The following is a 21,264-nucleotide window of genomic DNA, read 5'->3' as shown; positions in this document are numbered from 1 at the left end:
TCTATCACAATCGAACACTATTAAACAATCGCTTAACCATTCCCCAGTGAATGGGCATCCCTGTGATCTCCAGTTCTTTAGCTGTAAACATTTTTGTCCAAACAAGGCCTTCCCCCCTTTGGGGGGTGTCTGGGACACAGACTTAGCAGCGGTTCTGCTGGATGCCCAGTGTGATAGCCCTCTGGGCACAGTTCCAAATGGCTCAGAATAACTGGATCAGTTCACAACTCCCATCGACAGTGCGTCAGTGTTTTCCCACAATCCCCTCCAACATTTTCCTTTTTTGTTATTTTAGCTGCTCTGATGGTGTGACTTGTTTTAATCTGCATTTCTCTGGGCAGGAGTGATTCAGAGCATTTTTCATATGACGATAGATTTCTTTGTCTAAAAACAGCCTGATCTAAGGGACTTTCATGCACGCGGCCTCTTCTCTGAGAGGACGCGAGTCCCCGGAGGGCAGGGCTGCTTCCCTTTAGTCCCGGGACTTTTCTGTTAGTTTATGGTGGGGCAGAGAATCCCCCTCCTTCCTCATTCACGGCCATGTCACCCCACACCTGAGCCCTTGTCTCATTGTGTGTCGAGAGGCAGCATGGGCCGCCTTTTCTCTCCCTTCCTGCTAAAAGCTGAAGATGTTCTTCTGCCTGACTGTGGCCTGGCTCTGGCCTAGCTCCTGCCCAGCTCCAGCCAGCTCCAGCCCGGCTCTGGCCCTTCGGGGTCAGTCAGGGCTCAGGCTTTGGAAGGCAGACTGGGCCAGGCTTTCTTAGAAGGGGACTTGTCACGTGGCTGCTCCGGGTCTAGGCTGAAGTTTGGTCTTTGGCTTAAGAACAATTCACATTCCCAGGATGCTCTTTTCACAATGCTTTCCAGCTTCCCGAGAGTAGCCCCTCAGAAGCCAGGGTCCTCTCTCTCTCTGTAACCCACTTTGGGTTATGGCTCCTCTGGGCAGAGGACCCTGGAGCCCTGCAGCAGGTACCTCGTTACAGGAAACAGCTCTCACTGCAGTCCGAGGAACTGGGTTCAAATTCTTCCTCTCACGCTTCCTCAGGTCCCTTGCCTCCTCATCTATACGCCCCTAACTCCTTTCTTCCGGGCCTGAATCTGGTTCTCTCCTTTCCCCGGCAGGGTCACCTGAGCGAAGGCTACGGACAGCTTTGCAGCATCTACCTCCGCCTGCTGAGAACCAAGATGGAGTACCACACCAAGGTGAGCCCCCTCCTGCCCTCTCCATGGCCTGCGGGCCTGGCTGGTGGGGTCCCCCCCCACTTCCCTCCCGGGGGGAACCCTCTCCCTTTGTGGCTTGGGAAAGACAAACGCCTTTAGGACTGAGTGTAAGTCCTCAGGAGAAAGGGGGGAGTGAAATGGTCACCGGATAGATAAGGAACTTTCTGAAATAACTGACGGGACCTCATCGTTTCTGTCTCCACACGTGCCCGAAAGGCAGGAGAGTGATGGAGCAGGAAGAGGGCCACAAAAGGGCAGCTTGGGGGGGGGGCAAGTCAGTTAGCCCCTCGGGGTCAGCTTCGGCCTCTGTAAAAAGGGGACTTAGACCAGCCGAGCTCTCAGATGGTCCAGCAGGAAGCTCCGCTCTGACCTCCTCCCTGGCCCGATGAAGGCCACTCCCTCCAGAATCACGACGAAGGCCTTCCTTCGTCATTCATGGCGCGGGTGCTCCACGGCTGCAGCGGAGGGCCCTCCTGATGGGGGGCACGAGGTGATCCAGAGGGGAGAAGCCCCTCTGAGAGCTAACTGTTTCACGAATCACGCGTTGGGACAGTAGACTGACTCGCCCAAGAGGGACGGACCGAGCTCCTGGGAGGTCTGAGGCCCACGCTGCCCTGGCTCAGCTGCCCACAGTGTTTGTGTGAAGGCAGCCTGGGCTGGTGAGCGGGCAGCAAGCCAGCGGCACACGGGCACCTTCAGGCACCCCACCCCTGCACCTTTAGTCAGACACGCAGTAGGCATTAAGCTCCTACTGTGTGCCGGGCACTGTGCTAAGCTCAGGATACAAAGGACATGGATGGATGGATGGATGGATAGATGCAGGATTGATAACAAATGGGAAACCCTGCACAGAGAGAAAGCCTGAGTCTAAGAGCATCAGGGAAGGCTTCCTGGAGGAGGGGCCCGATAGCTGGACCTGAAGGAGCCCAGGAGGCCGAGATGAAGAGAGAGGACGCCAGAGTCAACGCTCAGAGATCGGAGCCTTGTGGGAGAAGCAGCCAGGAGCCGCGTCCCTGGATTGCAGGGTTCATGCTGGGCGTGAAGGGGAGATGTAAGAAGGTGGCCTCCTGCCTCCAGCCTCACCCCTCACCCTCCGCCCTCCAACCCAGCTGGCAAACTCTCCTGGAACACAGAGCAGCCGGGTCCCCCTCGGCCCCTGAGCTCAGCTCCCTCCAGGCCCCCGAAGCCTCTGGGACCGAAGCCTTTCCTGGTCGGACCACCGCTCCCTTTCTGTTCTTTCATGTCGTCCCCATCCGGCGGTTTTCCTCTGCATGGCCGTGGCACCCAGCAGCCCCCCAGGGAGAAGCGAGCTCCCTTCTCACCGACTCAGGGAATCCCAGGCTCCTTCGAAGCTCACTGTGGACCCCTTTCCCCCAGGATGAACCACTTGAGTCTTGGAGCAAGGACTCTCCTTCTGCGTACGGACGGAGGGGGGCTGAGGGCTCCGTTCCAGCAGCGGCTGCTCCTCGGGGCATTGGGTAGCCAGTCATGTTTGGCCATTGACTGTCCACGTTCTGTGGGGAACGTTAGCCGAGGGTCCCCCTGAAGTCATTAGCCCTGGAACAAAATTAGACACCCCGTTCCCATGAACACTGACACACGTTGAGAGAAGTGCCCCTTGGCTGATCTGTTGGAGAAAGCGGCCCCGCAATACACAGTAGTGCAACGCTGATCATCCCTACTGATCCCACCATTCGGGGCCCTAAAGTCAGTTAGAAGGAACAGGGACCCATTTGTGCAAAAGTCCTGGTTTTCTAATACCAAAAACTATCTAAGAAGGGCCTCGTTAGTGTGAGGGAACGACGACCGGAGCTGAACCTACACAGCAGCAGAAGAGCGTCACACAAACAGCCCGGAGGCAGCCTGCGGCCCCAGAGTCCTCCGCTTCTGTGGGGAGACTCGAGAGGAGCGCGACGGGAAACCGAGGCACGGCGTGATCGCCAGCGGGCCGGACACGGCTGTGCCCTGTAGCTAGTCAGGAACGAGGAGCTTTGTGTCGGGCTGGGTAAGAATCCCTGCTCCTTCCACTCTTGGGGAGACCTAGGGGCCGCCCTGACACAGAGAGCTCCCTCTGGGGACGCTCCTCCTGCCAGCAACTGCCGGATAATTACGGCTGCCCGGGAGGTGCCAGGGCGGGTCTCCCTGACTCGGAGGCCCTGGATCCCCCTGCCCGCCCAGCCTCCCTAAGGAGGGAGCCCCACTGCAGGGAGCTCTAGCGGATAGATGAGTCACCAAAAACTGTTCCCTTAGGATTAGGAAGTAGAGCGCGTGACTTCCCAGGGACACCGGCTTTCCCAGTTACGGTTTGATGGGTGAACTCAGAGAAGAGGATGACAGGAGCAGAACTCGCACTGGGCAATCACCCTGATAATCCTGGCATTCGTACAGTGCTTTAAGGCTTGCAAATATCATCTCACTTGATCCGCTCAAGGTCCCTGGGGAAGATGGGTGATAATTGTTCCCATTTTCCAGATGAGGACCTGAGGCAGAGGGGATAAAGTGGCTCACCCTGGAAGTTTCTGGGGCGGGGGTCTTCCTGAGCCTACGACCCCTTCCCAGCAAGCTGCCCCAAGCAGCTGCTCTGAGCCCCCACAGTGCTCCGCTCTGCTCCCGCGGTGCAGACGTGGGGGAGTCGGGCACATTCACAAGCTTTTTCTCCTGGCTTCGGTTTCTCACGTGGGAGCAGCTTTCTCGTGGGCAATGGAGGAGGGAATTTGCCTCTAATAATAGAGAGTGGATCTTCTCCCTGGTGAATGCGTTCCAAGAATAGGTCCCCAAGTGTGAGCGCCCCTGTGCTCCTGGGCTTCCGGAGGAGAGCGGGGACCCCCCGCTCTCTCAGACCCTCTTCCTTGGCCCGGGAGACTTCACCAGTCTACTGCGGGCTCGCTCCCCGCTCAGGGCAGGACGCCGAGCTGACCCTCTGCTTGCTCCCTTCCAGAACCCCCGCTTCCCAGGCAACCTCCAGATGAGTGACCGGCAGCTGGACGAGGCAGGAGAAAGCGATGTCAACAACTTGTAAGTGGCTGTCCCTCCCTCCCCGAGCTCCTGGCTCCTCCTGACACGGGCTGGCTGTGGGCTTGTGGTGCCCGCTCCGCCTGGGATCCTGCAGGAAGAGGGGGGCAGCTTTGGAACTGCCCTCGCAGTGGGAGAGAGCCTGGGGGTCACGCTCAGAGCCCCTCCTGCCACCTCCCGCTGCCCCGCTTCCTTCCAGGCCCTCGCAATGGGCCTGGCCCCTTTTATTCCGACCCCCACGAGGTGTGAAAGGGACCCCTGGGAGGTGGGCCGGGGAAGGCGAGAGAAAGACTCTCGGGACTCCCTCTTCTCTCTCTGGTCCAGTTTCCAGCTCACGGTGGAGATGTTTGACTACCTGGAGTGTGAGCTGAACCTCTTCCAGACGGGTGAGTGGCCGTTCTTCCATTCTCTACCCGCCCAGCCCCGGTCTGGTCCTGCCCACGCCGGCTCCACACCCGGCCAGGCCAGGAAGGGCATCCGCGCATCCCGAAGCACAGCGAGAGGCCACGGTTATGGCCAGTTCCCCAGGTCTGGGAACAGTGACTTGATACCTATTTGTCTCTGGCAAGCGCCGGCTGGCCCCGTTCCCAGATTCTCCGGTGCCCCTTCCCCCCGACGGCGTCTGGCCCTCCATGGGGTCCCCAGGGCAGAGTCCTGTGGGCCCAGCGGGTGAATCTCCCCTCCAGTTCCCCTTTGTGTGTTCCTTCCCTTGGAGCGGAAGCTCCCTGAGGGCACTTGTATTTAAATCCCTGGCACTTTGCCCAGTGCCCGGCACAGCCTGGAATAAGCGTTTTATCCGTCAGGGCAGATCCCGGTCAGACAACAGTGTTTGTCAGCGCTTGCCCGCCGGGTGCTGTGCCCAGTGCTGAGGGAAAAGGGAAGTTTCTGCCCTCAGAAAGTTCATAGTGCCCCACTCGTGTTAGTGGGCACAGAAAAGGGGCACAAGCAGACCAGCCAGCTGCCACTCATTAAGGGCCAGGGACTCTTCAGAGCATACAGAGAACCAAGGAAAGGGCCCCTGTGCTCCTGGGCTTCCGGAGGAGAGCGGGAACGCTGCAGCTCCTTGGGGGGGGGGGGGTCTCTCTCTTCCCCTTCAGTGGGAACCATTGGTCGCATTGCTGTGGGTGCATTGAGCTGCTCAGGACACTCGCTTGCCTCTCAGCACTTCCCCAATTGCCCTCGAAAGGAAGTAGCAGCTTCCTCGACATTTCCTCCCCTTCCTTGGAGGAGTGACCAAGGCAGGAAGAACTTTCTAACAAGCAGATTCTTTCACAACGGGATGAGCCGCTTTTCTGAAGTGCAGAGATTGTTGCCGGAGGACCAGGGGAGGCCGTGATCACCAGGAGACCTCCGGAAGGGAAGCGGGCACTGCTGGGAGACTGTGACTCCTCATCTCCCCTGTAATCTGCTCAGTTTGTTAAGGCTTTTAACTGTCAGACACTCACCGTGCTGACCCAGAGACCCAAAGGGGGGCAGCCCCTCCCCTCAAGGACTTCTCATTAGGGGGTGGAGAGGAGGAAAACAGGAAGTACATGAGTATAGATTGAAAAAACAAGTCGGGAGCAGTGGATAGAGCACCGGCCCTGAAGTCAGGAGGACCCGAGTTCAAATCTGGCCTCAGACACTTAACACTTCCTAGCTGTGTGACCCTGGGCAAGTCACTTAACCCCGATTGCCTAAGGAAAGGAAAGAAACAAACAAACAAAGAAAAAAAGAGACAGAGGAAGGAAAGAAGGAAGGAAGGAAGGAAGGAAGGAAGGAAGGAAGGAAGGAAGGAAGGAAGGAAGGAAGGAAGGAAGGAAGGAAGGAAGGAAGGAAGGAAGGAAGGAAGGAGGAAAGGAAGGAAGGAAGGAAGGAAGGAAGGAAGGAAGGAAGGAAGGAAGGAAGGAAGGAAGGAAGGAGGAAAGGAAGGAAGGAAGGAAGGAAGGAAGGAAGGAAGGAAGGAAGGAAGGAAGGAAGGAAGGAGGAAGGAAGGAAGGGGAGAGAGAGAGTGTAGGTGTGTATAGTCCAGGAGATGGACTCAAGCAGCTGGAGAGATCAGGAGAAGCCCCAGATAGAAGATGGCTCTTGGGCTGAGTTCGAAGGGATTGCAAGATTCTCAAGGCAGGAATAGGGAGGGAGAGCATGCAGGGAGTCACTGAGTCCAGTAGCTCACCCATCCCCATCCCCCCCGACCTTGCACCTCCCTGTGACCTAGAAGGTGGAAATCTTCCTGCAACCTCGGCCTGCCACTTCAATGCAAGATGTGTGAGAAAAACACCAGACATCAGATGCCTGGAAGATGAGTTAGAAAGGAAGCCGGCCAGCTTAACTTTATTTCGCAGGATCCTGAGAAAGTGTCAGAGAAGTTCCTTTGGAACAGCGGCACTGTTTCCAGCCCCTCTGGCTCCCTTTCAGATTTGGGTCAGAGCTTGGGGCTCCCGGGCAGAGAGACCACACGTGAAAAAGCCGTGGCCGCCCTGGCGAGAAAACAAAACAAACCCCGCTTGCATTGGGTGCGGCCTCTTTCTGTACTAAGGGATGGCTCAGAATTCATTCACATTTTGCTTTGAAGCGTGTTTTTGTGCTGACACTGTGTGGGGGTGTTTGATGTTCTGGGGATTTACTTCTGGCCAAATGATTCGAGAATTATTCAAGAAGAGATGCGAGGCTCCTGCTGCTGAATGAGAGATTATTAAGCACTTACCACGTGCCAGGGACTGTGCTAAGCACAGAATATTCTTTGTAAAATATACACAATCCCTGCTCTCGAGGCGTTTCCATTCTAATAGGAGAAAACACAAGGGGTGTAGAAAGTGGAGGGGGGGATGGCCGGGGTGGGATGAAGCGAAGTCTGGGGCCTAGGAGCAGTCAGAGACCAAGGTGGGCCCGCACTCAGCGGCAGTTACATGGGGCGGGCCATTCAGCAGGAGCTCTAAGGAGAAGTGGATTAACTTCCGGCACTGGGGCTGGGATGTGGATCTGAAGTCCCGAGGATGGAAGTCTCAGGTCTAGGGGAGAGGCAGGAGGAGCAGGTCAGAGGTGACAGATGGAGAAGCAAATGCCAGACGGGATGCAATGCTGTGGTAGAGTCCAGGTGTCCAGGGCCAGCCCGGAGATAAAGTAGGCTATGTGACTGCCTTTGCACAGGTCTGCCATCTTTGTCTACACTGGCTGTCATGTTCAGAGTACTTCAGTGAAATGTCCCCAGTTAAAAGGCTCCTCTTCCCTGCTCTTGATGGTCTCTTAATAATGGGGAATAAGGGAAGCCAGAGGCAGTGACCCTTGGAGTCACCAGCCATGGCTGGCTCTCTCCTTGGTTCCATGGTCAGCACCCAGCTACCCCTCTCCTGTCATATGATTGATTGGCAGTCAAGAGAGCCCTTCCATCTTGTGAATGGCCCCACATGGACCCCAAAGGACGCCCTTCTGGCTTTTTAGGCTAACACACCTCAGGCTGATTTTCAAATTTAAGAGCCAAAAGATTCTTAAGAATGGAGTAGAACTGTTTTCCTGGGCTGTCCACTGGCTGTCACCTAATCCTACTTAAGCCAGTCGCTCTTAACCTCCCAGGGAATCTAGGCGGTGTCCTTTCCACCTTTGCCGTGGTCTTTTCCACCTTTGCCGTGGTCCTTTTGCATTTTTGTTTCTGGGTCTCCAATACCTAGCATCAATGCCTGGCACACAGTAGGTGCTTAGGGGATGCTGGCTGATTGACTAACAGCATGGAACATTGAGCCGGGGAGGTAGAGCAGGCTCCCCAAACTATGGTGTTGGAATCCAGAGAAGTTGGGGACCTCAGATGATGGCTTCTCAGTTGCCGTGTCTCCCCGTCAGGTGGGGACTTCTCGGAGACATGTCTCCCCTCTGCTAAGCGGAAGGACCACATCTCTTTTCTCTCCCTGAATATCTGCCCATAGCGGCCTTTGGGGACACACAGAGTCCTGGTCAGGAGGCCCACGGCCCCGCAGACCCCCTGCTCTGCCTTCTGTCTCTCGTGCCCCCCGAGATCGCCTCACCCATCCCTCTTTCCTTTCTTTCTAGTGTTCAGCTCCTTGGACATGTCCCGCTCTGTGTCGGTGACAACAGCGGGCCAGTGCCGCCTGGCCCCCCTGATCCAGGTCATTCTGGACTGCAGCCACCTGTATGATTACACCGTCAAGCTGCTCTTCAAACTCCACTCCTGTGAGTCCCACCAGCCCAGGCCCATCACCAGAGAGGGGGGCCCTTTATCGGCAGATTCCCTTGTTCCCTTCTTCCCTAATGAACATCTCTAGAGGTCAGCTCAAGGAGAACCTGAAGCCAGAGCTTCAGGGTAAGGCCCTTAGAGAGACCCCAGAACCCAAGGAGGCCCCAGCAGGTTGAGAAAGCCCTCTTTGGAATGGAGTCTCACTCAGGACCCAAGTATCTCACAGGGCCAAGTTGGACCGGCCTCCCCTCACTGTCAGGGCCAGAAAGCACCTGGTTCGCTCACATTAGGTTCACAGACTCCACCTAGCAGGGCATGACCTCCAACAATCACTTCCTGAGCATCTCTCCTGCCAAGGGATAACCGAACAGAACCAGCCAGCCAAGATCTAAATGTACATATTGTTGTTATTGTACAATGATTATACACATCAAGGTTACATTCTGGGAGGGAAAAGAGAGAATCAGATCACAATTTGGTGAGCTCAGAGCGGGTCAAAGTGGTCCCCGGGGAGGAGAAGGGAAGGCTTCACAGCAGAGATGGACCTTCAGCTGCTAATGAGAGGAGGGGGGTCTGAGGAGGAGCCCACGCACCAGAAAAGAGAGGGCGTGCATGGAGGGGACTCGATGGGATACCTGAGAGAATCGGTCTTTGGCCGTCAGAGGCAAGGAGAAAGCAGGAGGGCTCTGAATCCTCCCCTGCCGTGCAGATAATTATTCAGCAGCTTCTGTACTGCACCCAAGACACCAAATGGGCCTCGCATGTCTCACAATGAATGTATTTCTGTTTGTGGGAAGATGAAGGCAATGAATTGTTTCTCTGCAGAAGCCCTACTGGGCCGCAGGCCACGTCTGAAAAATGGGAAACCATAGAATAGTAGCCGTCCGAGTGACTCTAGAGAGAACGATCCGAGCCCTGTTATTTTGTGGTGGGGGTTCTGCAGAAATGCTGAATGAGTTGGAAGGGGCAGAAGCAGGAGGGTCTTCCTGCCTCCCAGTTATGCTCCCTGGAGTTTCCCCACTCAGCGTTCGGAGTCCTCTCGGTCCCTCTGAAGATCTTGCTGAGAAACCTTCTGTACTGGGCCATTTCACGGGTCCCCTCTTCTTGTCATATTGTTTGTGCCCTCTGGACCTAGCTCAGGATGAAGGGCAACATGCGAGGGGAGGGAGCTGAATTTAGAATCCAAGGATCCAGGGTCCATTCCCAGTTCTGCCAGTCTTAGATGACTTCACACAGGACCATCCCCACCCCAGGCCAGTCCCCTCTTCTGAAAGATGAGGAGATTGGGCTGAATGACTTGGAAAGGCCCTTCTGGCCCTGAAGGCCACAATGGTGGGTCCCTCAAGCTCTGGTTTTCTTGCCCATCCTGGACTCAGGAGGTGCCCAGGCTGCCCCGTGGCAGCAATGGCCCTGTAGAGAATGAGAGAGGCTCTCATCCCACTACTTCCTCTTGTTCCCTGATGTCCATCCTTCCCTTTTCTGAGTTTTCTTTCTCATCTCCTCCAGGTCTTCCTGCTGACACTCTCCAGGGCCATCGGGACCGCTTCATGGAGCAGTTCAAGAAGTAAGTGCCCTCATGAGCCTGGCCTTCCAAGGCCGGCCCTCCCAGCCAGACCAAGTCAGTGTTATATGAGTACATTTTACAGGGAAAAGTGGAGAGCCTCGTGGCAGCTTGCAGACAAAGCCAGAAAAACATCCATCCCTCCTGACTCAGGCCCTCAATATTTATTTTTGGTTGTGGGTTTTGTTTTTTGTTTTTTTCCTGAGGCAATTGGGATTAAGTGACTTGTCCAGGGTCACACAGCCAGGAAGTGGCTAATTATCTGAGGCCACATTTGAACTCAGGTCCTCTTGACTTCAGGGCTGGTGCTCTGTCTGCTGTATCACCTAGCTGCCCCATGCGTTTTATTTTTATAAAGCTCTTTCTCAAGTCCAGGTGGGAGGGTTGTAATGAGGAAGAAGGTGGCAGCTGAGTGATGGGTGCTCAGAGGAAAACAGGGTGGGCACTTCCTCTCTATAATCCCCCTTTAGAAACTTAGCACTGGGCAGGTCCCTTTAACTTTGCTGAGACTCATCCAGTAAATAAAGGAATGGCACTAGGTGGCCTTGGGTCCTTTCCATCTCCAGTTCTGAGATCGTGGGATCTCAGAGGTTTCCACAGCAGCATTATTTATAATTGCACAAATATTAGAAGCCACCTGTTGGGCAGTGGTTATGTAAATTGTGGCACATGGGTTACTCCTTCTGTATCACAGCTTTCCCCATCACAGTTTCGATATATCTCAGAGACACATAAATGGGAACTTGGGGGGAGAGTTTAGTGGAGACCACAGATAACACAGAAAGGCCAGCAGAGGACACAGAAAAAATTTAGAAATTCAGAAATGTAAATGTATAGTATCTATAATATCAACACATTTTCTCTTTTAATACCATAATAATTCAGACTTTTCCTCTAATGTGAAGGGAGGGCCAGAAATTTTACACAGATTTTCCAGATGGCAGAGGTGCTTCTCCCCACCCCCACCCCCCATGTGAAAGGGACAGCTGTACTGTTCAATCAGTCTATTAATAAGCATATATTGGGTTATGGCATTGGAGAGGCAGAGATAAAATTGAACTGGCTCCTGCCCTCAAGGAGCTTGGATTAATCAAATGATGATGATTAAAACCAGGCAGGGATAAGGAATATAAAGAAATGTGGGGAAATCTTGATGAGATTTTGAGAAGGACAAAGCAGGAGAACAGAGCACACTCTAACCATGACCAGCAATTTTAGTTAGTTGAATTTGTTGCTTAATATTATGTTTTAAATTAATCTCTTTTTTAAAAAGTTAGAGGAAGTAGCCAGGTGCTACAGACAAGAGAAGGGATTAGATTGAGGTCTCAAAGGAGACAAGCGGCTAGATGATGCGAGGTCAGAAGTCAGGGGAACCTGAGTTCAAATCCAGCCTTAGACATTTCTGAGCTGTATGACTCTGGGCAAGTCACTTCCCCCTGTCTGCCTCAGTGTCCTCATCTGTAAAATAAGCTGGAGAAGGAAATGGCAGACCACTCTGGTATCTGGGCCAAGAAAGCCCTACATGGAGTCAGACACAACTGAACAACAATGAAATTAAAGGAGACAGAGGGGTTCAGAAGACCTAGCTCTCTGTGCTCTGCTAGCTGCCCATCTCCTTTAGCAATTGCATAGGTCTGCGTGGGGAAGCCCCAGCACAAATTGCTGGGGAGTGAGCAACACCAATCTCTGGGGAGACCCTCAAAGCAGCCGTGGAGAATGGCTCCTTAAGAGATTAATGCAGCTTTAGGGCCTTCCACAGAACTGATGGAGGCTCAGCAAGCTCCTCTGGAGTATTTAGGGGAAAGTAAAATTGTGTCAGATAGTAAGTGGATTGTCCCATTCCCCACCCCAGCCCTCCCAGGCTTCTCTTCAATCCCCTCAGGGTCAATCAGAGGCCTGGGCAGTGACAGCAAGCTCTCTCTAAATGCAGGAGTGCCATGAGCCCGACCTCACACTCGGGCACATTCGCCCCAATAACGAGCCCAGAGCTTTCTTGTAGCCCCGGGCCTAAGGGAGCCGAGGACAGGTTCAGTCACCTCCTGGTTTGTCTGTTCTGTTTGAACAGCCCCGTAAATGTTCTATTTAACAATTGGACATTACTGACTTATTAAATCCTAAAAGCCCAGCCCAGGGGCTCTCTTTCTTGAACGTTAAATACTAGGAGCTCATAAGAACGGAAGAGCCCGAGTCTTTCCAGATGAGGGCCCCCACATCTCTCTTCCTCTGCCCTAGCATTTGATTGCTTAGTGTATCCCCCAGCCCTTGAGAAGTAGGAAGGTAGCACTGAAGTGGATTTGATGCTTTTTGAGACAAAAGGAGATCGGAAGGGTTTGGAGAGCCCAGAGGCCCTGGTTAATGGGGCTGAACCGCAGAGGATGCTGAGCTCCAAATGAGCCACGGATCTGCCGTTTTACTGGGGGCCTGGGGCTCTCGCCTTCCCCAGTCCTCCGGGTTTGGTTCAAGGTAGAAAGTGGGAGGGGGAGTGGAAGAGAGACACAGCATCTCCATCTCAGTGTCCTGCCGAGATCAGGACAGGAAAAAGGACTACAGATGGCCCCACTTAAATTATCTATACTAATTTAATAATAAATAACATAATATAATAATAATAAATAAGTGGAGGGAGACATAGCATTACCTAAGAGCAGCATGTGACCAATTCTCCTTTATCTTCTTGTGATCTCTATTTCTTCAGTTATTTCTTAAATTCAATTAAAGTGTTTCCCCACTGTATCCCCTCCCCCCACCCCCAGCACCATAGCTGCCTCCAGGGCCCTCCCCTCTGCCCAGCTCAGGAAGTGCGACCTTTTTTAAAAATCACTGTAGGGCCAACATAACCACGGAGGCAAATCTGATGCGAAAGGAAAGCCACGTCCCTTCCAGGCAGGACAGACAGGGGTCGTTTTTAAGATTCTTCTCCTGTTTGAGAGTTCTCGGAGCTGCTGGAAACTCTGCTAGGGAACCCACTGTCGTAACCCTTGCCCCCACCGGCATCACAATGAACACAAATGACATAGAGAGAGCCCCCTCCACAGCACACCCCTTCACCATGGGGAGGCCCAACAAGGAAGCTGCCTCTCTGCCTTGCCCACTGGGTGTCTTTCCTCCGCTAGGTTGAAAGATCTCTTCTACCGTTCCAGCAACCTGCAGTACTTCAAGCGGCTTATCCAGATCCCCCAGCTTCCCGAGGTAGGCCGCCCTCGGCCCTGCGGGACCCGGGGGCCCTCCGTCCTGGGGGCCGCTGGGGTGTGAGGGAAGAGACGGGTCTTGAGTTTGAGTCTCCCCTCTTCAGAACCCCCCCAACTTCCTGCGGGCTTCAGCCTTGTCAGAACACATCAGCCCTGTGGTGGTCATCCCAGTAGAGGCTTCGTCCCCCGACAGCGAACCCATCCTAGAGAAAGATGACCTCATGGAAATGGACCCCACTTCTCAGCAGGTGAGGGCCTCCCCCATGGAACCGAGGACTTTCCCATGTTTCAGGCCCTGGGGGGATGGGGAGAGAGGAGGGGGCAAGGGCGGGACCAGACAAGCTCCTCCCTGGCTGAACAGATGGCAAGGAAACGCCCGTCTCTGGCGGACTCTGCTGCACCGTGGGGTCCCCACCTGTTCGGCCGTCCGCCGGGCAGAGTCCCTGGGCCCGTAGGGGATCCCTGAGAAATGACCCCTCCCCCACCACGGTCTGGGTGACTCCCCGTGTCTCTCTGGGCTCTGCAGAATTTCTTTGACAACAAGTTTGACGACATCTTCGGCAGCTCGTTCAGCAGCGACCCTTTCAACTTCAACAGCCAGAATGGCATGCGGGGCAGGGAAAAGAAGTGAGTGGCAGAAGGTGGGGGCCCTGTAAGGGCCGGGGGGCTCATCAGGGGTGCCCAGCCGCTCTCCCCGAACCTCTTTAGAGGGAGCCTGAGAGACGGGGAGCGGCCCGGCCTCCCAGAGCTGCCCGTGCAGCCTCCTTGAGGACATTACCTAGTCCAGCCCCTCCATTTTACGCTCAGGAAGCTGAGGGCAGACGGTGCCCCGGGCCAAGTCCTGGTGACTTCTGGGACGGGCAGGGCCGGGTCCTCAAGCCCAAGCTCCATTCCCTCCCAATCCCGGGACGCTTCCCCGCTCGTCTCCGGCCCCCACACGGCCGAGGGTGGCGGCCTTTGAGCTCCAGGCCCCGGGCTTTGCTCTGCCAGCCCCGGGAGAGCTCCGTGAGGCAGAAAAGCCCCGCCCCACCGTGTGCCGGGCCTGGCTGCCAGGAGAGCCGGGAGCCAAGGAGGCCGAAGCAGCCCTTCTGGCCCTTGTTTTCAGGGACACCTTAATTGATCATCTGTACCGGGAGATCGATGGCCTGAAGAAAGAGCTCGAGAACCTCAAGGCCGAGGTAGGAGAGGCCCGTTTGGGCCGTCCCATCCCCCCTGGGTTTCTGACTTTAGTCAGGGAGCCTCCGAGCTTCGTTGTGCTCTGACTCTGATGAAATCTATTGAAAGCCCCCGACGAGGTCTCTCCCCCTGCTGCCCACACCCCCCAGGGCGTCCTGCCCGGCAGTGAGCACCATCCCCCCCCCCCCGGCTGAAAAGAGCAGTGGAGACCCAGCAGCCCCCCCGGAACATCCTTTTATTTCTGCTGTTTAGAGCCCTCACCCAGCGTCCAGTTCCCAGCAATCCCAGCCTTTCTCGCACCATTCCTGCCCCTGGGCACGGCTCCTTAGCTCCCCAGATGGCGATGCTTTGGCCGGCTTAGCCGCCACGAGACCCCCGGGAGCAGCTCCTCGGGAAGGCACCGGCTCCGTGGCTCTGATTAACGCTGGCAGCCCCCCCAGCAGGCTGGGACCCCTCCTCCCGTGCTGGGCTCACCCTTCTCCCTGCCTGCCCAGAAACACCTGGCGGTCCTGCAGCTGAAGGGGCGCATCAGCGAGCTGGAGGCCGAACTGGCCGAGCAGCGGCACCTGCGGCAGCAGGCGGCCGACGAGAGCGAGTTCCTGCGCGCCGAGCTCGACGAGCTCAATAAGAAGCGGGAGGACACCGAGAAAGCCCAGCGGAGCCTCACCGAGATAGAGAGTGAGAGAGCGGGGGGGAGGGGGCCGGGCGGCCCCGGAGGAGGGGTCCTGGACTAGCTAACCGCGGCCTTTCACCTTGCAGAGAAGGCCCAGACAAACGAGCAGCGCTACAGCAAGCTGAAGGAGAAGTACACCGAGCTGGTGCAGAACCATGCTGACCTGCTGCGGAAGGTAGGCTCCCCAGACCCACCGCGAGGGGCCTCCGAGGCCGGCTTCCTCCCGGGGGGACCCTGACTCCTCCTCCTGCACTGCACGGCCAGAGCCCACCGTGTTCCACGGCCGCAGGCTCCCAGTCGGGGCAGGACGCAGACTCGGGGTCAGAGCCTTCTCTCCATCCTGGCCAAGTTACTGAAGTTCCCGGGGCCTCGGTTCTGCGGGAGCCTGAGCTGGCAGCTCGAGCTCCGTGATCTCCGAACCGCCCAGGCCGTGGCCGCCATGCTGGGCGCCTCGCAGCCTTCTCCTGAGCGTGTTGTTCAACGGGAACAGTTGGGGGCCCTGTGCACCAAGACCCCAAAAGATCTGGCTTTCCACCTCCCTCCCCTTCTGGGGCTTGATTACCAGCTTGGACACGAGCCGGCCTGTTTGAATGCGTCACCACTTGTTTTCTTGCTGATAGTTGGGTCTTTCAGGAAGACCCTATTTTCTGGGGGAGCCCCTCCCCCCCTGAAATGCCGGGGTGAACTCTGGGCCTGATTTCCTGCCCCCGGCCGGGATCTTCCCGTGTTCCCAAGGGGACGGGCCCTGCGGGGGGAGGGGACGGGGCAGGGTCAGTGAGCCCAGGGGTACCTCCCCCCCCACAGAACGCGGAAGTGGCCAAACAGGTCACGGTGATGAGACAGGCCCAGGCCGACCTGCAGCGGGAGAAGAAAGAGCTGGAGGACACCTTCCATCGTGCAAATGAGCAGGCCCAGCGCAAGGTGAGCCCCAGGGCAGGGCCCCAGGAACAGAGACGGGCCTGATGGGGGCCCAGAGGTGCAGCTCAGCCCCCACCGGCCACTGAACGTCCTGCCGGGAGGCTCAGTCCCAGCTCCTGGCATCTCTCCCCCTGCAAGGCAGACTCCTCAGCCAGGCTTGTAAAGGCCCCGCAGCCCGGCTCTCACCCACCCTGCCCCCAGCTCTGCTCCCCCCATGGGATGTGGGAAGAGTCCCAGGCTCCCGGGCTCCCCTGAGGAGGGTGGGCTTGGTATGACTCACTCTGGCCCCTCTTGCTGTGCCCTACAGACACAAGAACAGACCGAGGTCCTGGAGACCTTAAAGCAAGAACTTGCCATCAGCAAACATGAGTTCCAAGTCCTCCAAGGCACTCTGGAAACCTCTGCCCAGGTAAACACTTTCCTGCCCGTCCCAGGGTCTCCCCCTGAGGACCCCCGGGGCTGCAGCCGTGGCCTAAGTACGCGGGGCTCCCCCCCTTCCCGAGCTCGGCTGAGCCAAAGGCCGTTCCTTAAGGGAGGATCACGCCCCCAGTCAGCACGAGCCCAGGAAAGATCCCCTCCCAGCTGTGTGATGGCGGCAAAGGGAGACCCGGGGAACCTGCGAGTGTGAAACCCTGCAGAGAGCAGACCCCTTGCCCTGTGGGTCACCCGCCCGAGCTGTTTTCTCCATTTTTACTTTTTACAAGAAGCGGCTGCCGGGAGGGGTGCAGAGGGAAGCTCTGGGAAAGCGAGATGAAAGAGAAAAGGGAAATGTTTGCAGCTCCCTCTTCCCAGGGGGGGGGGGGGGAGTGCAGGAGAGCTCTCCTCCCAGTGCAAGCCGTGTCTCTGAGCCATCCCTAGCCGGGTCCCGCAGGTCCCTTGGCCTCCCAGCCTCGGTCTGTTGATGAAATGGTGACTGTGCTCTCCTTCCGGAGCGGGGTTTAGGGACCAAGCAGATCCCGGACCGCTCTGCACAGCTTAAAGCTCCATGGAAACGTGGCCGGCTACAGTTCCTGGGGAGCTGGGGCAGAGAGCTGACTATGACCCTGTTCTTTTTGTCACCAAAGGCTGAAAGCCCCAGAGGAATCCAATCACTGTCCCCTAAGGGGGGGCCCTCCCGTCCCTGGGGCCGCCCCCTGCCCCCCACCTGGGCTGCCTCAGTGGCTCGCCCTCAGGAGATGGCAGCAGGCTGAAGGAAGTCTTGTGTCCTGGCCCAGGAGGGCAGGTCTGAGGTCCTACAAGCGGAGGCAGCTTCACCTTCCCCCCTCAGACACTTAGGCCTCTGGCCTTCGGTCTCCTAATCTGGGAGCTGGAGAACTGGCCAGATATGGCTCCCTGGCTTTCTGTTAGGGAGCCTCAGAGCCCCAGTGGAGGGGTGGCCAGAGAGCAGGCCCGAGTCCTGAGGTAACCAGAGAAAGGGGCCAGAGAGCGGGCCCCGAGTCCTGAGGTAGCCAGATAGAGGGGCCAGAGAGCGGCCCCGAGTCCTGAGGTAGCCAGATAGAGGGGCCAGAGAGCGGCCCCGAGTCCTGAGGTGGCCAGATAGGGGGGCCAGAGAGCGGGCCCCGAGTCCTGAGGTGGCCAGATAGGGGGGCCAGAGAGCGGGCCCCGAGTCCTGAGGTGGCCAGGTAGGGGGGCCAGAGAGCGGGCCCCGAGTCCTGAGGTGGCTGGGTAGGGGGGCCAGAGAGCGGGCCCGAGTCCTGAGGTGGCCAGATAGGGGGGCCAGAGAGCGGGCCACGAGTCCTGAGGTGGCCAGATAGGGGGGCCAGAGAGCGGGCCCCGAGTCCTGAGGTGGCCAGATAGAGGGGCTAGAGAGCGGGCCCCGAGTCCTGAGGTAGCCAGATAGAGGGGCCAGAGAGCGGGCCCCGAGTCCTGAGGTGGTCGGATAGAGGGGCCAGAGAGCAGGCCCCGAGTCCTGAGGTGGCCAGGTAGGGGGGCCAGAGAGCGGGCCCCGAGTCCTGAGGTGGCCAGATAGGGGAGCCAGAGAGCGGCCCCGAGTCCTGAGGTGGCCAGGTAGGGGGGCCAGAGAGCGGGCCCCGAGTCCTGAGGTGGTCGGATAGAGGGGCCAGAGAGCAGGCCCCGAGTCCTGAGGTGGCCAGGTAGGGGGGCCAGAGAGCGGGCCCCGAGTCCTGAGGTGGCCAGATAGGGGAGCCAGAGAGCGGCCCCGAGTCCTGAGGTGGCCAGGTAGGGGGGCCAGAGAGCGGGCCCCGAGTCCTGAGGTGGCCAGATAGAGGGGCCAGAGAGCGGGCCCCGAGTCCTGAGGTGGTCGGATAGAGGGGCCAGAGAGCAGGCCCCGAGTCCTGAGGTGGCCAGGTAGGGGGGCCAGAGAGCGGCCCCGAGTCCTGAGGTGGCCAGGTAGGGGGGCCAGAGAGCGGGCCCCGAGTCCTGAGGTGGCCGGGTAGGGGGGCCAGAGAGAGGGGCTCCCTGAGCCCCCTCAGGCCAGGTTCCCGAGCCCCCTGTGCTGCCCTCTCAGCAGACTTTCCTTTGCCAGTAAAATCAGTCACAAAAGTAGCATGTAAAGGTGAGCTGTGACCGGTGCTTTTCCCTCCCTCACGTGGCTTTTGCAGGCAGAGGCAAAGTGGACCTTGCAGATGGAAGGCCTGGAGCGGGAGCGGGCCAGCCTGGCGCAGATCGCCTCCGAGAGGTGTGAAGAAATCTCCTCCCTTCGGAGCCGCCTGGAGCGGACGCAGTCCGAGCTGACCACGGCACAGGCAAGCGGGAAAAGCGGGTCTGTGGGGCCGTCCCGGCTTGGGCAATGGGGCTGGGGAGCACGAAGAGGAAGGGCAGCAGCGGAGGCTACGGGGGGCCTGTCCCAGCCAGCCACTGCCTCACAAGCTCGTCTCACCAGGCCGGGAGCACTCAAGTGTTCTCCACGGGAGGAGGAGCAGGCGCCCCCGCCCAGCCCGTTCGCTCTCCCGGCCTTCCTGTGAACCTTAGGGTTCTCACCATGAGATCAAAAACATCGACTCTTGTGATCAGTGAGAAGTGGACAGTGAGCTCTGTGACCCAGAGATGCGGGGTGGGTGGGAGGAGGGGGCCCGCCGAGCGGTGCCCCTGGAGCACAGCTGGGTACGCAGGGACCGGCTCCCGTGCACCAAAGCCCGGTCAGGGAGAGGGGGGCACCCCTGCTCCCAGAGGCAGAAGCATCTGGCCACTGAGGCGCTGGGCCTCCGTTTCCCTTTCTGTGAGATAAAGGGTTAGTCTGTGGCCGGAGATCCTTTCCACTTCTAGGCTCTGATCCTCCGACCTGCACCTTGGGGCACCCCGGGTCCACAACAGCCTCTCTTTGATTCACTCTCAGGAATCCAAGCATGAGATCGCAAAGGGCCAGCGGAAGTCACTTCTCCTGCAGACGGGGCAAGAGGCCGAGAAGATGGTGCAAGACGCCCTGGGCCAGCTCGAGGATCCCGTCCTCATCAGCTGCGCCGGGTCCGCAGGTACAGCCCTTCCTCCGTCACAAAGCTCAAATACCTCCGTGGCTCCAGGCCCCGTCGGCGGGGGACGGCGCGCCAGCTCTGGCCTGGGCACGGACAGTGCCAGCATCGGGGAGTTCCCATCCCAGCGAGAGAGAGACGGTCACCGCTGCGGGGAAGCTTGCACGCCAACTGTCCCTCTTCCACAGGGAGCTTAGGCCTTCGTGGCAGGCTAGAGCAGAGGGCCCCAAGCATAGCCACTGGGCAAAGCTGTCTAGGAGCCCCCAAAGAAGAGGAAGGAATCCGGGTTCAAGCTGGAGGCTGCTCCCCTTTCCCATGATGAGACTGGCCAGAACTCACCCAGAGTGGAGCTGCCCGTGCCAAGGGAATGCCAGGGGCAGCATGCCCGCAGGGCCAGGGAGGCTTCCTGGTGGAGAGGAGCCAAAGGAGACAATGAGCAGAGGAGGAAAGGGGGTGTTAGGAACAGGGGGGCGTCAGTCGTCTCTCGGCACAAGGAGCCCTCCTGGGCAGTCACAAAAGTGGTGAGAGGAGCCTGTGAGCTGGACAGAGGATGTCTGTGCCCGGCGGGCGGCTGGGCTTTATAACAGGCAGTGGATCTTAGCCTTTTGAAAAAGAGAGATTTTTTGAAAATGCAAATTTATGGGCAAACCGAGTCCAAGAAATTGCTCTTTAAAAACGGAAAACTTGGAAGTGAACAGGAACAATCATTGGGGAGGCTTCGGCCCAAAGTGCATTCTGAGTGGGGGTTTGAACGAGTACAGGATGCAGGGAACTGGCTCAGCCGGGCGTAGCGGGGGCCAGGGCGCGGCGCTCGGAGCCGGGAGGCCCCAGGCTGGCCCTTCGACTTCCTTCCTGTAGCCGTGATCAGGGATAGGGGCAGCACCCACCTCGTGGGGTTTTTGAGGGCCATTCTCGGAAGCGTTCTGTGAGTGCTAGTTATGGATGTGGCTATTACACTGGAGAGGGAGAAGAAGAGTGGGAATGACGAGCCTGGGCAAAGGCAGGGTGCCAGCGTGCAGGGGCCGAGGGACAAACCATCTTGTCTGAGGACCCTGAGAGGTGGGGGTCCCCTCCTTGGAGGCCCCCCGGCGGAGGCTGTCGGTCACTGCTTGGGTATTTCACAGTGGAGTGGACCTTCCCCCGAGGGCCCATCCAGCTCTGATTCTGAGGGGAGAATCTCAGCAAGACTTGGGAGGGAGGACAGACAAGCGTGGGGGCTTTTAGCCACCGGACAGCAGGCAGAGGCAAAATCTGTGCTTCGGGTGAGCGGAGGGACGCCGGAGGAAGCCACCGCAGGAGAATCCGCCTAAATCCCCAGCCCCGGTCAGACGGGAAAACCTTGGACCGGACTCTTCCCTGCTACCCACCGGCAGAGGGTGCCCCCGCCGCCTCCTCCCTCTGTGCCCCCAGAGGGCGCCTCACCTCGCGGGCCTTGGGGTCCCCGTCTGTAGAGCGGCTCCAGAGCTCGTCCAGGCCCTGGCCTCCTGCGCACCCGAGTTCTGAAGGCGTCCAAAGGGCCCTCACACCCCTGGGCTTGGGGAGTAGCTTGGCTGCCCTAAGGCTCGGGGCTTCTTACCTCGGTTTCTGTCTTCCAGATCACCTCCTTTTCAAGACCAATTCTGTTGTGAAGTGCATCGCCCAAGTGGAGGAGGCCCGGAGCCAGTGTCTGCAGTCCTCAGACGGTGAGCAGCAGGGAGGGCCCCCCCGGCCAAGGCCAAGGGCTCTGAGGGGGGACGGGCCCGGCCAACCCCGGAACTTGCCTTGCAGATGTCAGCGGGCTGCTGCGATCCATGACCCTCTTGGCTCACCTGGTGAGTGACAGCATCCTCCAGGGCAGCACCACCTGTCTCACCACGTCCTTGGAGCCCGCCGAGAGTGAGTGCCGGGCCGGGCCGGGCGGGCGGCCGGGCAGCTGGGCC

The 21,264-nt window shown here is 58.0% G+C and overlaps 1 protein-coding gene across 2 annotated transcripts in view; it reads left to right on the top strand.

Moving 5' to 3' along the window:
- The window catches only part of HIP1 (huntingtin interacting protein 1), a 98,956-nt gene that overhangs the window by 66,823 nt on the left and 10,869 nt on the right, over positions 1-21,264 (top strand). For both annotated transcript variants that reach the window (XM_074264108.1, XM_074264109.1), the window contains exons 5-21: positions 1,123-1,203; positions 4,160-4,236; positions 4,558-4,619; positions 8,257-8,397; positions 9,908-9,965; positions 13,076-13,151; positions 13,255-13,398; positions 13,677-13,777; positions 14,256-14,328; positions 14,821-15,004; positions 15,086-15,174; positions 15,804-15,920; positions 16,225-16,326; positions 18,479-18,622; positions 19,213-19,348; positions 20,941-21,027; positions 21,113-21,220. In XM_074264108.1, the coding sequence (XP_074120209.1) occupies positions 1,123-1,203; positions 4,160-4,236; positions 4,558-4,619; positions 8,257-8,397; positions 9,908-9,965; positions 13,076-13,151; positions 13,255-13,398; positions 13,677-13,777; positions 14,256-14,328; positions 14,821-15,004; positions 15,086-15,174; positions 15,804-15,920; positions 16,225-16,326; positions 18,479-18,622; positions 19,213-19,348; positions 20,941-21,027; positions 21,113-21,220 (1,780 nt within the window). The remainder of the gene's footprint in view (positions 1-1,122; positions 1,204-4,159; positions 4,237-4,557; positions 4,620-8,256; positions 8,398-9,907; positions 9,966-13,075; positions 13,152-13,254; positions 13,399-13,676; positions 13,778-14,255; positions 14,329-14,820; positions 15,005-15,085; positions 15,175-15,803; positions 15,921-16,224; positions 16,327-18,478; positions 18,623-19,212; positions 19,349-20,940; positions 21,028-21,112; positions 21,221-21,264) is intronic.

This window comes from Sminthopsis crassicaudata, chromosome 4 (genome assembly GCF_048593235.1).
Source record: "Sminthopsis crassicaudata isolate SCR6 chromosome 4, ASM4859323v1, whole genome shotgun sequence".
Lineage (NCBI taxonomy): Eukaryota > Metazoa > Chordata > Mammalia > Dasyuromorphia > Dasyuridae > Sminthopsis > Sminthopsis crassicaudata.
The sequence above is the reverse complement of the archived record's forward strand: the minus strand, read 5'-3'. Positions and strand labels throughout refer to the sequence as shown.